Source organism: Piliocolobus tephrosceles, chromosome 1, assembly GCF_002776525.5.
Source record: "Piliocolobus tephrosceles isolate RC106 chromosome 1, ASM277652v3, whole genome shotgun sequence".
In the NCBI taxonomy this organism is placed as follows: domain Eukaryota; kingdom Metazoa; phylum Chordata; class Mammalia; order Primates; family Cercopithecidae; genus Piliocolobus; species Piliocolobus tephrosceles.
This window is the reverse complement of record NC_045434.1, coordinates 108,764,537-108,780,631: the sequence shown is the minus strand read 5'-3', so window position 1 is coordinate 108,780,631 and position 16,095 is coordinate 108,764,537. Positions and strand designations below refer to the sequence as shown.

Below are 16,095 nucleotides of genomic sequence, written 5' to 3'. Positions count from 1 at the left end.
AATTTTCTGCACTCTCTGTTAATAGTGAATGAAAGAGCCCAGCATATCTCCAACAAAGGTTTTTCAAGTTCATAGGGTTAACTTAAAGTGTCACACACAGTTATAGTCTGTAGGCTGGGCTTCATTGTGTAATACTTCAGAGAGAGTTTTGGATTGTGTGGGCCCCTACCCGAACCCCGCCAACTTCATGGTGTTTCCTGTAATTCATTAAATTGCCGATTGCTCCATTTATCTGCCAGAACCCACCCACTTCCAGGGTTGGCCTTTTCCTTCCTATTCCTTGTGAATGTAAAGTCTAAGTCTTAGAAAATTCCGATCTCAAATAAATTGTACTTGGTGTTCCTCTAAACATTAATGATATCGTTTAGAAAACATTTAAACAGAGAGGCTATTTGTTCATTGCTGATGTTAGGCCTTATACTTGTCTAGCAAATTTTAAGCTCCTTGAGGGCAGTGGACTACATCTTACATAGTCACATCTCTATTCCCATGTCATTACTCACGTCACTTATAATACACAGTACCCAGCAAACATTAAGTATTCAATCAAACCATTCAAAGCCTAGGCTCTACAAATCACACACAAGTCCGGAAAACTTTCCCAGATTTCTCCAATAATATTTTGGTTGTTTAACCCTGATAACACAGAAATGTGTTGTGTTGTTTTTTGTTACATTGTGTATATTCGATGTTAGACCAAATCTCTCCTGGTTTATAGACTTTATAACATTTGTTACTTTAAAATAAAACAATAATACTGATTACTCATCATTTCTGTTAGAATTTCCATGTTTATCATAGCTTAAATTGTTTAAAATGATAGATTCAGGATTCAGATTTCTTGCATTCTTCATTCCATTCTAGTGTTTCTCAAACTTTTTGGACAGTGACACATATTAAAAAGTAGACTTTGCAGGGTACTTCTAGCATAAGAATACAGGGTACACACCTGTATTCTTATGCTAGAAGAAGAGTTCCTCAAAATGCATCTTGTAACATTCAGTGCTCTGCAGTGTTTTTTATTCTGTTTTGTTTCATTTTTAAGTTACTGATCAAGACCTACTAAATTGAAAGTCATTCCTTCAAAGTCCTGGGGATGTGTTTCTGTATTACTCAATCAGCTAACATAGTCAGCACTTAACTGTATATACCACTTATTGTTCTTCACTACTTAATTAGTTTTGTGACCTTGGGAAAGTCACATGTTTAATGTTCAGTTTTTCTACAAAATGAAGATAATAGTGATGTTTACTTCATAAGGAATGTTGTTAGGAATAGATTAGATATGTAAAATATTCAGCACTCGCAATAAATGCTCGAATGTTAACGTCTCTGTTGTTTTTGCTGTCATTATTGTTAAAATTACTTTGATTTGACCTTCCTATCTGTTTTGGAAATACTGTATGTAAAACATATACTATATATAACTTGTTTCCTTTTAACTTTCATTACATATATTTACATTTTACATTGTTTAGCTGTAGGTATAATTTGGATATAGTGAAATGCACAGATCTTAAACATTTCAATTCAGTCTGTTTTTACAGATGCACACATCCACATAACCCACACTGCTATCAAGACTCAGAACATTCTTATCACACCAGGAGCTTGTGCCCATTCCCAGCCAATGATCCCCCTGTCCCCAGAGGAAACCAGTGTTCGGATTTTTTTTCACGATAGTTCAGTTTTGTTTATTCCACAGCTTCATCTAAACAGAGTCACATGGAACATACTCTTTTATGCCTGGCCTCTTTTTTTTTGTTCAGTATGATGTTCAGGTTCATCAGTGTCACTGTATGTATCAGCACTTTGTTCCTTTTTTTTTTTTTTTGAAACAGAGTCTCGCTCTGTCGCCCAGGCTGGAGTGCAGTGGTCGGATCTCAGCTCACTGCAAGCTCCGCCTCCCGGGTTTACGCCATTCTCCTGCCTCAGCCTCCCAAGTAGCTGGGACTACAGGCGCCTGCCACCACGCCTGGCTAGTTTTTTGTATTTTTTAGTAGAGACAGGGTTTTACCTTGTTAGCCAGGATGGTCTCAATCTCCTGACCTCGTGATCTGCCCGTCTTGGCCTCCCAAAGTGCTGGGATTACAGGCTTGAGCCACTGCGCCTGGCACTTTGTTCCTTTTTATTGCTGTCTAGTATTCCATTTTATGAATGCACCACATTCTGTTTATTCTCCTGTAGATTGATATCTGATTGTTTCTAGTTTGGGGCTATTATGAATAAAGCTGCTATAGGTAATTGTATAAAACTCTTTTGTAGATATGTCTTTTTATATCTTTTGGATTAATATTTAATACTTAGAAGTAGAATTACAGGTAGGATTTGCCTAACTTTATGAGAAATTTCCAAATCAGTTTCCAAAGTAACTGTACTATTTTATACTCTCACTAGCAATGTGTGAGTGTTCTAGTTACTCTACATTCTTTCCAACATTTGATGTTGTCAGTCTGTAATATTAGCCATTCTAGTGGTTGTATAGTGGTATCTTCTTATTTTTTTAACTTACACCTCCCTGATCCCTAATGACTTGAGCACTTTTTCATATACTTTTGCCTATTGCAATTTTCTCTTTAGGTCTGTGATGCATTTCTATTTTTGTATATGGTGTAAGGTATGCATCTTCTCATTGTATTTTCAGAAATGTACAGTCTCCTGAAAAAAGAGATTAGGATTTAATGTATCATTTGAAATAATACTTTTTTCAATTGGAACAAATGTACCACTTTGGTGATGATACTGATAATGGGGCGGCTGTGCCTGTGTGGGGCAGGGGATATATGGGAGATCTCTGTATCTTCTACTGCATTGTGCGGTGAACCCAAAAGTGCTCTAAAAAATAAAGTTGTTTGGTTTTTGTTTTGTTTTGTTTTGAAATAGTGTCTCACTCTGTAGCCCAGGCTGGAGTATAGTGGCGTGATCTCAGCTCACTGCAGCCTCTGCCTCCCAGGTTCAAGCAGTTCTCCTGCCTCAGCCTCCTGAGTGGGGACTACAGGCATGTGGTGCCATACTAATTTTTATATTTTTAGTAGAGACAGAGTTTCACCATGTTGGCCAGACTGGTCTCAAACTCTTGACTTCTGGTGATCTGCCCACCTCAGTGAAAAATAAATTATTTTTAAATTATACTTTAAAATTCTTAATTTATATTCAGAGCATTCTCCCTTTATTAGTTTATTAATCTGTTCGGTACTTGTTGAATTCCTAAACTCATTTTCTTCCCCACCTCAAAAGGTTATTATTATGGACTCAGTTCAGAATGTACATATAATTTGTTTCAACCACCTACCTACACTGAACAAGTAAGAAAAAAAACTCTCAACACGTTTGATTTCAGTTTCATTAGAACATTTCACAGGACTCTGGAAATTGAATGTTGAAGCAGCTACATTATGCTGTTTACTCATATTCCTTTTTTTTTTTTTTTTTAAGAGACAGAGGCTCACTCTGTCACCCAGGCCAGAGTGCAGTGGAGCAGTCTCAGCTCACTGCAACCTCCGCCTCCCAGGTTCAAGCAATTCTCCTGCCGCAGCCTCCTAGGTAGCTGGGATTACAGGCACCCACCACAACGCCCAGCTAATTTTTGTATTTTTAGTAGAGACGGGGTTTCGCCATGTTGGCCAGGCTGCTCTCGAACTTCTTACCTCAGGTGATCACCTGCCTCGGCCTCCCGAAGTGCTGGGATTACAGACAGGCGTGAGCCATCGTGCCCAGCCTATTTACTCATATTCTCATGCTGTCAACAGGCAGCCTAGGGGCTAGAAGTGCCACACTTGTACCTATTTATACAAAACTATTTTTAGTCTTGAATTTAGTACACTTCAGTCAAATAATAATAAATGGTCATCAGTCCTTATGTAAATAATTGCTCTTATAAATATTTATGGTTGCAGGTTGACTCCAAAGGGAATATTTGAAGTTCATTCTATTTCACAGTTAGTTAAAATATTTTTGAGACAGAGTCTCACTCTGTCACCCAGGCTGGAGTGCAGTGGTGCGATCTTGGCTCACTGCAACCTTCCCTTCCCAGGTTCAAGCAATTCTCATGCCTCAGCCTCCTGAGTAGCTGGGATTACAGGCGTGCGCCACCATGCCCAGCTAATTTTTGTATTTTTAGTAGAAACGGGGTTTCACCATGTTGGCCAGACTGGTCTTGAACTTGTCACCTCAAGTGATCTGCCCACCTCCGCCTCCCAAAGTGCTGGGATTACAGGTGTGAGTCACCACACCTGGCTAATTTTTGTATTTTCAGTAGCAACGGGGTTTCCCCACATTGGCCAGGCTGTTCTTGAACTCCTGACCTCAAGTGATCTGCCTGCGTTGGCCTCCCAAAGTGCTGGTATTATAGGTGTGAGCCACTGAACCTGACCTGAAATATTTTTAAATCATGAAAATTTTTTCCCTTTACTGTCATGTTAAATTTTTATACTATTTTCCAAAAATTAAAGTTTAAGTGAGGCTAAATCAGCTTTTTTATTGGTATCAAACATTAAAATCTAGTTCTCGTTCAGCAATTGTAAAGGAATTTCCAGAACAAGATTTTCTTATAATATTGTTGTCACCTTTATCCAGAATGTTTGCTTTATTTCCAGTTGCTCAGGTTGCTATAAACTATTTATAACTTATCTATAGTGTGAATTACTTGACAATAAATAGATTCAATGTGCATGTGAAAATGATTCCTTTTAACGTGCTTTTGGTAGCATTAACCAAATGCTTGGAATCATATTCTTGTTCTGGTCCCTGGCATGAGGTCTTCAGATTTCTTTGAAGACCTATGATGTTCATATTGCTGATTACTTTTTAAAATATCACTTCAGAATTGTCTCATTAGTGGCAAAAATGCATCCTAATCCAGTTATGGTACCAGCCTTAGTCTTGAAAATAAAACCTTATAGTCAAATATAAACTTCCAATTAAATGGGCCTTAATTCTTCACCATTGGATTTTGAACCATTTTTCATGTTAGTGCCAAAGAATAAAAAGAAATCGATTTCCTACTTTAAGATTGGAATATACACACACACTATCCTGGGAAGTGGGGTGGAGATGACTACTTCATATTTCGTTTTGAAGTTAGGAATAACACAACTGAAACTTCTGGAGAGCAAGTATGGCCGACTCTAAGAATATTATGTGATTTGATTTTAAGCTTTCAGTAGTGGTGTGTTTCATTCAGCCTGTGACAGTAAAAATAAATGAGTAATAGATGACTAGTGTGCTCTGCCTGCTGTGATAATACCCTCTATTATTTATTGAATCTGTCTAACCAGCCATTTATTTTTCTGTTGTCTGCAATTAAAGACCATCATGTTTTCTGACAATGTAGGAATTTCTGTTCAGTTAAAGTGTATGTTGTTATTGGATTAAAAATAATAAAATTGAATTTATTTTTATTACTAAACCCCCCCAAAACATAAATCTAAGATCATTTAAAATTTCTTATAAAATAACTGAAATATCATTAATATATTAAAACCCAGCTTTGATAGTTTTGAATATAGGTGTTTGGTCTTCAAATTTTGACCTGAGATATAAATGACAGTGATAGCACATCTAGTCATTGACCTTGTAGCCAGCCTCCAAGATGGCTCCCAGTGATCTCTACCTCCTGATATTCACACCCTTGGGTAGTCTGCCCCCAAATTTACCAGAGTTGGTCTGTGTGACTGATAGAATACATCAGAAATGATGGTGTGTCACTTCCAAGATTAGGTTATAAAAGACATTGGGACTTGCATCTTGGTCTCTGTCTCTTTTAGGGATCTGGGGGTCACTTGCTCTGTGGGAAGCTGGCACTTGTAAGGAGCCAAGGCCTATGCCAACAGTCATGTGAGTAAGTAAGCATGGAATTGGGTCCACCAGTCCCAGTCATGGTTTCAGATGACTACAGCCCTGACCAACAGTTTGATTGCAACCTCATGAGACCCTGAACCAGAACCACCCAGCTAAGCCCCTCTCAGATTCCTGACCCTCCAAAACTGTGAGATGTTTTTTTATGTTTATTATTTAGGCTGCCTACTTTGGGGGTGATTGGTATGCAGGAATAGGTCATCATTACACACCCCCATTAAATTTCTTCATTCTTCAAATCTTAATATCTGTTTTGGGGTTTTATTATTATTTATACTATTAAACCTGTAATCCATATAGTTCACCTGACTGAATAATTAAGTTGATTGAAAAATACCATGTTCTGTCTTCCATGTTGCAGTTCAGTGTTTGGTATAATAAATATAGACTTTGAATTCACCTTTCCTATATTTGATCCCATATTAGAATGTACTTAAGAGAATCGCTCTCTGACAAGGAGTCTTTTTTAGGTTATTCCACAGATCCTTTTCCTTTACAGGCAAAGCCGTCTGTATTATACAACTTGTAATTACTATGTAAGTGATTATGGAATTACTATGAAGTACTGCTAGAGAAAGCAGACAGCCAAACAACTGTTCTCAGGCTGAGACCTCACCAAAGAAGCTCTTTGTCTATTACTCATAACTCTGTGGTGCTTATTAATTATACAGGGTAATCACAGTGTGGGTTTTAAAAGTCATATTTTGGGGATTAGTTAACTATATACTACTCAAACCAGAGAGACAGCTTCTCAGCAGATCTGATGTCAAGGTCGTGAATTGTAGTCTACCTCCTACTCTTCCATCCCACTTCCTTCATGGTGCTCTGAAAAGGAAAAGGTTATTAAAAATATTTGGGTGTACTTTTTCTATTTCCTTTTTGCCCTACTAAACCAACAATGCCAATAATTATTCCTTTACCATCACTAACTATACTGAAATGGCTATCATGAATAAGAAATGTGACAATTAGAAAAGTAGTATTTCAGCTGCATAAAGAGATTATTTTTTCTTTTGCTTCTTTTTCTAAACTTTTCTATTTTTCTAAACATAGCCTAAAAAAGTAGGGGAAAAAAAAACATAGCTGGGTGAGGTGGTGTGTGCCTTTAGTCCCAGCTACTCAAGAGGCTGAGTTGGGAGGATCACTTGAGCCCAGGAGGTCAAGGCTGCAGTGAGCTGTAATTGCACCACTACACTGCAGCCTGGTTGACAGAGCCAGACCTTGTCTTAAAAAAAAAAAAAAAAAAATTGTTGCTTTCAGTGAGTTATAGGTAATCAATTTCAGGTTTTTTAGCTGAATTTAAAGAAATTTAAAGAAACATGGTAAAAGGGAAACATTGATGAGTCCCACGTTGTTTGGCACTGTTGCTTTTAAAATATAACTAGCTTTTTGGTTTTATTTTCATTATGTTTTATGGATTGATTGATTGAAACAGGTTCTCCTTCTGTTAACCAGGCTGGAATGCAGTGGTATAATCAGAGCTCATAGCAGCCTAGATCCTGGGCTCAACCAATCCTCCTGCCCTCAGCCTCCCAAGTAGCTGGGGCTACAGGCACATACTGTCATGCCCAGCTAATTTTTTGTTTTTTGTAGAGACAAGGTCTCCCTGTTTTGCCAAGTTTGGTCTTAAACTCCTGGGCTCAAGTGATTCTCCTGCCTCTGCCTCCCAAAGTGCTGGGATTACAGATGTGAGCCACTGCACCTGGCCATTCACCATGTTTTAAAATAAGAAAAAGAATGACTGGTTCAGGAGTTGATCTTTTATTTCTGCATCCTAAATGGACTAAAGGTCTGAAAAAAGTCAGGTTTCATCTTAGACTCTGTGTTTTATACCTCCCCCACTTTAATTCACACACACACACATATGTGTGTGTGAAAAAAGAGCTGAAAAAAGTCAGGTTTCATCTTAGACTCTGTGTTTTATACCTCCCCCACTTTAATTCACACACACACACATATACACACAATAAGGCTAGAAAGATGGTTATTAGCAACTTAAAGAAATGGATTTCTCTCTTCATATTTCCAGTGTACAAATACCATCCAAATGCTCCAGTAATGTCATAAAGTAAGATGGCTATAGTCGAGCCAGAAGTAAAACCCCGAACTTCTAACTGCTTTGAATATTTGCCAGCTAATAACAACATAAAATTTTACCGTAGGGCTAAGTGATTCCTGGGGCCTAAATTGGACAGTCAATGAAGAAGTCTTCAGATTTTCAGCACTGAAATACTTCTGTGTTAAAGAAACCCCATGTTTGCTTTATTTTCTTAAAGATTCCTTTAAATTAAAGCATAGCCATTGAATTGCAAATTTCCGTTTCTTTTTAAACAGGCTCCTATCTGTGGATGGCGGTGCTAAGAAAACATAACTACTGATTAAATAGTTTTTAAAAATGGATAAATAATAATAGTTTTCATAAATAGATTTAATTTGAAAGCTTAAATTACATAGTACTTTGCTGTAATTTTTTAGTTTCTTCAACCCTGTTAACACTTCATTTTTCATTGCAAAATATCTCAAGAAACTTTTAAATATCTGTGTAATAAGTAAAACGTAATGTGCGTGTAATATGTGATGCTCATATGGAGCTCTTCAAGGTCTTCCTACAGAGGTGAGGAAAGAGGGAAGCCTAGGAATATCTTTCCACCCACCTCCTGATCCTTATACTTCCAACTGGGCACCCAGGGCTAAAGCCCTTGACCAGACTCCAAGCACCAGCTTGCATCCCCTTCTTACATGCTCATCCCCAAGGCTCATCAAGCCTTGAAAGAGACAGAAAAGAGAATGGAAAGTAACAACCAAACAGAGACAAGAAGAGGGGGTGGAATTTGGCAGCAGGTGGAAGAGATTTTGTGTCCATTTCTGGTTGTGAGGTGCCTCCATCCTCCTTGACCCATCAACAACTGAGTAATGGTTCATATGTACAGATCACAAGTCATCCTAGATTGTAATGTGATCCTACTTATATTTTGCACACTTTATATATCTGCTGGCATTTTGTTAGGTCTCTAAATATATAAACTCATAAAATTGTCATGCTTAACATATTTTAGAAATGCTAGTGCCATAACATGGGAAAAAAATAAGATGTATCTGCTAGTAATATAAGCATTCATAAGCAGATACAAGCAGAAGCAGTAAGCACAGAGGTTAAGGACACAGATTTTGGAGCCGGGCTGCCTGGGTTTAAATGCCAATTCAGACAACTTGCTAGATGAGTAACCAGGAATAGTTTTCTCATCAGCAAAATCGAGATGATAGCACTACCTTACAGGGTTGTAAATTTTAAACAAGTTAATATGACTATAAATATTTAGAACAATGTCTAATACATAGTGTTCTTGTTAATATACCATGCCACCTTTCTAATGCTGTTTCTTTAGACGGCTCAATCTGGCTTGTAATTAGCAGGTTACATTTATACTAATACCACAACCTTTAATGTATAACCACTGGATAGCAAATACCCCCTTCTCAGTAGTTTTAAAAAGCAAGATGCTTATTTTTTTTTCCCTCTTTCCCAGGCCCAACACAGAGATACTTTCATCGAAGAACGCTATGGAAAATATAACATCAGTGATCCTTTAATGGCTCTACAGAGAGATTTTGAAACACTGAAGGAGAAAAATGATGGCGAAAAGCAGCCAGTCTGCACAAACCCACTCTCTATTCTTAAGGTGGTGATGAAGCAGTGCAAGAACATGCAGGAGCGCATGCTGTCCCAGCTGGCTGCTGCTGAGAGCAGGCACCGAAAGGTAGGTTCACCTCAGTTGATGTGTAAATCTTTGTGAAATCTTTATAAATTATGCCTGATACTTTCTTGTCAGCCGCCAGTTTTTCATAGTAATTCAATTGGGCATCTTGCGGGTATCAAAAAGCCCCTTAGTTTATGTAAGAGTCAGGAGATAGAAAACACAGCTTATTCCAAGTGTTAAGTTTAGAGAATGTGCCAGACACATTATTTAAGACGGCATTCCTTCTTGATATATCACTCCAAAACACTTTGTATGTTTTTTCAGTTCTTGATCATTCAAACTTTGGGGTTTGGCCAAGCTTGTAGCTGAAGGGTGTGTTCTCTATTTGCTTACTTAAGAGATAAATAAAAAGATTAACAGGTATTTGAGGCATGCTATATCCAAGGGAGAGAAAGAATTTACCTGAGGATAAACACAGAAGCCAATAGATTATTTTCATTTATTCCTGTTATTCCTAGTTTTGAGTTCCATTGCATTTTATTGCTCATGAAACCATAAACAGTCGCTAGTGTTCTACTCTATTAGTGAAGTGTGTGTGTGTGTGTGTGTGTTTCCATATTTAACGAGCCCTAAATTAGGAAGGCAAACCTTACGGTTATTTACATTACTTACCTTAAAGCTGTTCTACCCTATCAGTAAAGAGTGTGTGTGTGTGTGTGTGTGTGTGTGTGTGTGTGTGTGTGTTTCCATTTCTAACAAGCCCTAAGAAGGCAAACCAGTGCTTTCCTCTGCTTCATCTTACTGGAATTCTAGTGCTTGTGAATTTATTCACCAACTTGTCATCTTGTCATTTACTGCTCAAATTTGGCCTGTGAAAGATGCTTGGCTACAATCTTCATTTTTAAAACACTGTCAGTTTAGATTTATGCCAACCAGGCAGTTATCAGTGCATTTGGTAGGAAACATTTTCATCTGAAAAACTGGGTTAGCAGCTGCAAAATTTGGTGGACTTTTCTGGTTACCAGCATGAGAGCCATCTGCTTAAATTGCATCTGATAAATCTTCTAGGCTCTGGGTCTTGCACGTCATCTTTTCTTTCCCTTCACGGAAGCCAAATGAAAGGCCAGAGTGGAACTTCTTAACCATGTGGATAGGCCTCAGATGTTCCACAATCCCCCAGCAAATAGAATGTTCAGAGTTTATGTATTTTTGTAGGAAATGTATTTTTTCCATAGCTTTAATTCGATTCTCCAAGTTACCAGTTACCCAGGACCCAAAAAAGTTTAACCTCTGGTTAGAATGAAGTAATCTGAAAACATTTACACTCCAATTTAAAAGGTTATCAATGGGTGGATGGGTGGGAGTTAGTTGCCTAAATTTGGGGGGGGGGGGGCGGCTTTTACATAATCCTCTAAAAAATCTTCACAACATTCTTGTTTAATAGGCAGGCTTTATTTCCACTTCATCCATGAGGTGACTGAGTTGTGTTGAAGGTAGTTGGGCTAGCTTTCATGCCCATGGAAGGTGTACCATGGACAGTTTATGGCTCTAGGTGATTGGAGAGAGGAAGAAGTTCAAAATAATTCAAAACTTCTTAATACTATATTGCAGTGCTAAATGTTTTAAGTACTACATTTTTGAAACAAAGGACCTATCTTTTTTTTTTTTTTTTTTTTTTGAGATGAAGTCTCACTCTGTCACCTAGGCTGGAATGCAGTGGTGCAGTCTCGGCTCCCTGCAACCTCTGCCTCCCAGTTCAAGTTTAAGTGGTTTATCAAAGTAGAATGCTGACTTTGTTAGAAATCAAAGAGTACCTAGAGGCTTATAATTAGAGTGCTCATAGTCTCACCTTATGCCTGTCACCTTGGCTTAGTTATTAACCATATTCCCTTTGACTGTCAGAAATGTTCTGGTTTGAATAATAAATTACATGGTCATTGTGCTTACAATGAAAAACAGAGTTTCCTATTCCACCTCTTCTCATTCCCCATCCTCCCTTGTATTCACAGGCAACCACTTTTTTCTTTTAGCCATTCACTTTGGTAGTTAACCTCTATATTTCTAAATACTGCACTGTTCTCTCTTGCTTTATCAATTTTAGACTTTTATATAACTTTCTTTTGTATAGGTGCATAGTTATCTTACACCCCACCTCCCTTTCCTTAACCCTTACCCAGAACAAATTTAATCCTCTTTTCCCACCACCATTCCCTGTCACATCTAGTATTCCCAAATCCTGAGCCTGTCACACTATTTCTTGAGTGTGACAGGCTCAGGATTTGGGAATACTAGATGTGACAGATGCCAGATGCTGATGGTCTGTGTGCAGGAATCAGGGTGAAGGGACAAATAATTCTGAAAATGCAGGCTTTAAAGGCCAGACACGGTGACTCATGCCTATAATCCCAGCACTTTGGGAGGCCAAGACAGGCAGATCACTTGAGGTCAGGAGTTCAAGGCCAGGCCAGCCAACGTGTGAAACCCCATCCTCTGCTAAAAATACAAAAATTAGCCAGGCATGGTGGCGGGCCTGTAATCCCAGCTACTCGGGAGGCTGAGGCAGGAGAATAGCTTGAGCCCAGGAGGTGGAGGTTGTAGTGAGCTGAGATCACACCACTGTAATCCAGCTTGGGTGACAGAGCAAGACTCTGTCTCAAAAACAAAAAACAAAACAAAACAAAAACAGGCTTTGAGCCAGTTCTCATGTTTTCTGTTCTACATTTCACTTCTCCTCTGTAGTGCCTGCCACCTCCAGGTTCCATCTCTTTGGGGCTCTGCAAGGCAAAACAGCTTCCCTCCTTCAAATTAAAGTAGTTACCACTCCTCCAGCCTCTTTTCTTCTTCAAAGTATTATTAAAATTCCTTCTCTGCTAGAGGCTCTCTCCTTTGTCTTTGTGAGGTTTTAGTGTTTTTATTCCATTTCTGTAATTTTAGAGGACTCTCAAACGGAAGAAGATACGACTTACCACTTTTGGCCAAAAGCATTGTCTTTCTATTAAATTGAAAAATTAGATTAAAAAAGGAAATGTGCCAAATTTTTTTTCTTTTTTTTATTTTGAGAGACAGGGTCTTGCTATGTTGCCTGGGGTGGAGTACAGTGGCTATTAACAGGTGCGATCATAGCACCCTATATCCTGGAACTCTTGGGCTCAAGTGATCTACCTCAGCCTCCCAAGTATCTGGGACTACAAGCACACACCACAGCACCAGTCACTCTTTTGTTTTTTTTTTTTTTTTGAGATGGAGTTTCACTCTTGTTGTCCAGGCTGGAGTGTAATGGCACAATCTTGGCTCACCGCAACCTCTGCCTACTAGGTTCCAAGCGATTCTCCTGCCTCAGCCTCCTGAGTAGCTGGGATTACAGGCATGTGCCACCACACCTGGCTAATTTTATATTTCTAGTAGAGATGGGGTTTCTCCATATTGGTCAGGCTGGTCTCAAACTCCCAACCTCAGGTGATCTGCCCGCTTTGGCCTCCCAAAGTGCTGGGATTACAGGCATGAGCCACTGTGCTCAGCCCCTTTTTTTTCTTTTTTTCACTCTGTTGCCTTGTTGCCTGGGCTGGAGTGCAACGGCATAATCATGACTTACTGCAACCTCGACCTCCCTGGGCTGAGGTGATCCTCCTGAGTAGCTGGGACTACATGCACACCTCACCATGCCTGACTAATTTTTGTATTTTTTTGTAGAAATAGGGTTTTGGGTTGGGCACAGTGGGTCACACTTGTAATCCCATCACTTTGGGAAGCTGAGGCAGAAGGAGCACTTGAGTCCAGGTGTTTGAGACCAGCCTGGGCAACATGGCGACACCCCATCTACAAAAAATCAGCAGGCCATAGTGGTGCATGCCTGTAGTCCCAGCTGCTCAGGAGGCTGAGATAGGAGGAACACTTGAGCCTAGGAGGCAAAGATTGCAGTGAGCTGACATGATGCCAATGCATTTCAGCTTGGGTGAGAGTAAGACCCTGTATCCCCAAAAAGAAAAGAGAAGGAAAGAGAGAGAAAGGGGAGAGGGGAGAAAGAAATGGCTGGTCTTCAACTCCTGGGCTCAAGCGATCCTCCTGCCTCTGCCTCCCAAAAGTACTGGGATTACAGGCATGAGCTCATTTGTATTTTTATAGGGCAGTTTCATGTCCCAGAAAATTTTCTCTCTTCACTCATAAAACTTTTTAGTGAGAAGACTAAGAAATGGCCTTTGGGACAAGAGTGCTCTACCCTGGAGGCCTGGGCCAAGGCACTTCTGAAGCATGAGCAGAAGCTACTAAGCAATCAGAATATTTGCAGTTGTAGATGGGATTATGTGAAAAATGTCCCTTTAAATTTGTATTCTCGGCCGTGTGTGATGGCTCACACCTGTAATCCCAGCATTTTGGGAGGCTGAGGCGGGTGGATCACTTGAGCCCAGGAGTTCAAGACCAGCCTGGGCAAGATGGCAAAACCCCATCTCTACAAAAAATACTAAAATTAGCTGGGCATGGTGGTGCACACCTGTAATCCCAGCTACTCCGGAGGCTGAGAGGTGAGAGAATTGCTTGAGCTCAGGAGGCCGAGGCAGCAGTGAGCCATGATTGCACGACTGCAGTCCAGCCTGGGTGACAAAGACCCTGTCTCAAAAAATAAATATATTTGTCTTCTTCTTAAAATTGGGCTTAATCCTTTGGCACCAGGATAAGTGGAATAGGGGTAGGCAGGTTAAATAAAAGGCCTTATGAAAAATCTCCATTTAAGATCTGTATAATTGAGCCTTTTTTCATGCAGTAGGAAGTCAAGAGAGTCTTTTCACCTCTCACCTAACTATATAACAAGGTATAGTATTAGTTAAACAAGGCACACTTAGAATGTTACCTATTTGAAATGTTGAATTTCAGGCTTCTTCTTTGGTGCCTCCGGTGATTTGAGCATTGAGAGGAAAATCTCAGCTTTCAGGTTTCTGTGATCCTGTCTTGCTCCATCACCTGCACCTGGCCCCCCAGTAACACCAAACTGCCTGCAGTTTCTTGGAATTGCCGTTATTTCTCGAAACCTCCTCAACCCCTCTAGCTAATTAGTTGCTCTCTTCTCTCTGTTTGCATGTCATTCTCTGCATACTTCAAGTAAAGTAAATATCTTACTGTTTAACGCAGAGCTTTCATGTCTTTCACTGTAAGTCAGTGTGCTCCTTGATAGCCCTTGCTGGGTTTCATTTATTCATTTGTTTGATCTCTGGAACTATCTTAGGTGCCTGATTTGGCACTTAGTATTGGTTGTATTAATAAATGTGACTCCTTGATACTTGGAAATGAAATTTTAAAAATTCTTTAAAGGTGATCCTAGACCTTGAGGAAGAAAGGCAGCGGCATGCACAGGATACAGCTGAAGGAGATGATGTCACCTACATGCTAGAGAAGGAAAGAGAGAGGCTGACTCAACAGGTAATTAAGGTAGAGGGATTCACAGTAGCATTTGCCTGGAATCGCATTTCCCAAAGATTATTTTGCAGGATGCCAATTGGTATTGTTCAAAAAAGGGGCTTTGTGGTCAAATAAGTTTAGGAACTACTGGATTAACCAAAGTTAAACAGGTTTCTAACTTTGTTAGGATCTTTAGTATGCAGAAGCACATTGTGAGTCTTGAAGAACAAGATAGGGTATTCTGTGTTTAGAAAATCCATGGTTTTATAAAATCTTTTATTGGCATAGATCCCTCACTGTGGGACTATTGTTCCATAGAACACTCTTTGGGGAATGGTAACTTACGGCTTGTAGCTCTCAATCTTTTGACTTAGAACCCCCAGTAAGAAATGATATTTTATGTCACAAGCCAGTATATGTAGCCACACACAGTCATGCCTGAAACAAAAATCTCATGAAATCATATATAACCCCTACTGCTACAGTACACATTGATGTTTTCTATTTATATATTTTTTTAAAATTCTAGTCATGGCTCAATTTGTTTCCCCATCCGTTAATGGATCTCAGTTTGAAAAACACTGAGTTTCTTCAACCTTTCCTTCTCACAGAATCTCTGCCTCAAATAGGGTTGGGAAGACAATTAAAACAGACTATATTTGTGTAAAAAATATGATTCAGGCTGAGCACAGTGGTTCACACCTGTAATCCCAGCACTTTTGGAGGCCGAGGTGGGCGGATCACCTAAGGTCAGGAGTTTGAGACCAGCCTGACCAACATGGAAAAACCCCATCTCTACTAAAAATACAAAATTAGCCGGGTGTGGTGGTGCGTGACTGATCCCAGCTACTTGGGAGGCTGAGGCAGGAGAATCGCTTGAACCCAGGAGGCAGAGGTTGCAGTGAGCTGATACTGCGCCATTGCACTCCAGCCTGGGAGACGAGCAAAACTCAGTCTCAAAAAAAAGTATGATTCAAATGCAACTGTTTGTGTTTGTTTGTTTCTAAGACCCAAGAAAATTATTGCTGACACTTTAAAAGGTTTGTTTTCAGCAACATTCATCACAAAATGTGGTTGATACAGCTTTCTGTTATCTTGTTTTGATTGGTTCTGATGCTCTGCACATACATGAAACGCAAAGATACATCAT

The 16,095-nt window shown here is 39.5% G+C and overlaps 1 protein-coding gene across 2 annotated transcripts in view; it reads left to right on the top strand.

Moving 5' to 3' along the window:
* The window catches only part of CTTNBP2NL (CTTNBP2 N-terminal like), a 67,847-nt gene that overhangs the window by 44,061 nt on the left and 7,691 nt on the right, over positions 1-16,095 (top strand). For both annotated transcript variants that reach the window (XM_023232661.1, XM_023232662.2), the window contains exons 4-5: positions 9,384-9,614; positions 14,859-14,966. In XM_023232661.1, the coding sequence (XP_023088429.1) occupies positions 9,384-9,614; positions 14,859-14,966 (339 nt within the window). The remainder of the gene's footprint in view (positions 1-9,383; positions 9,615-14,858; positions 14,967-16,095) is intronic.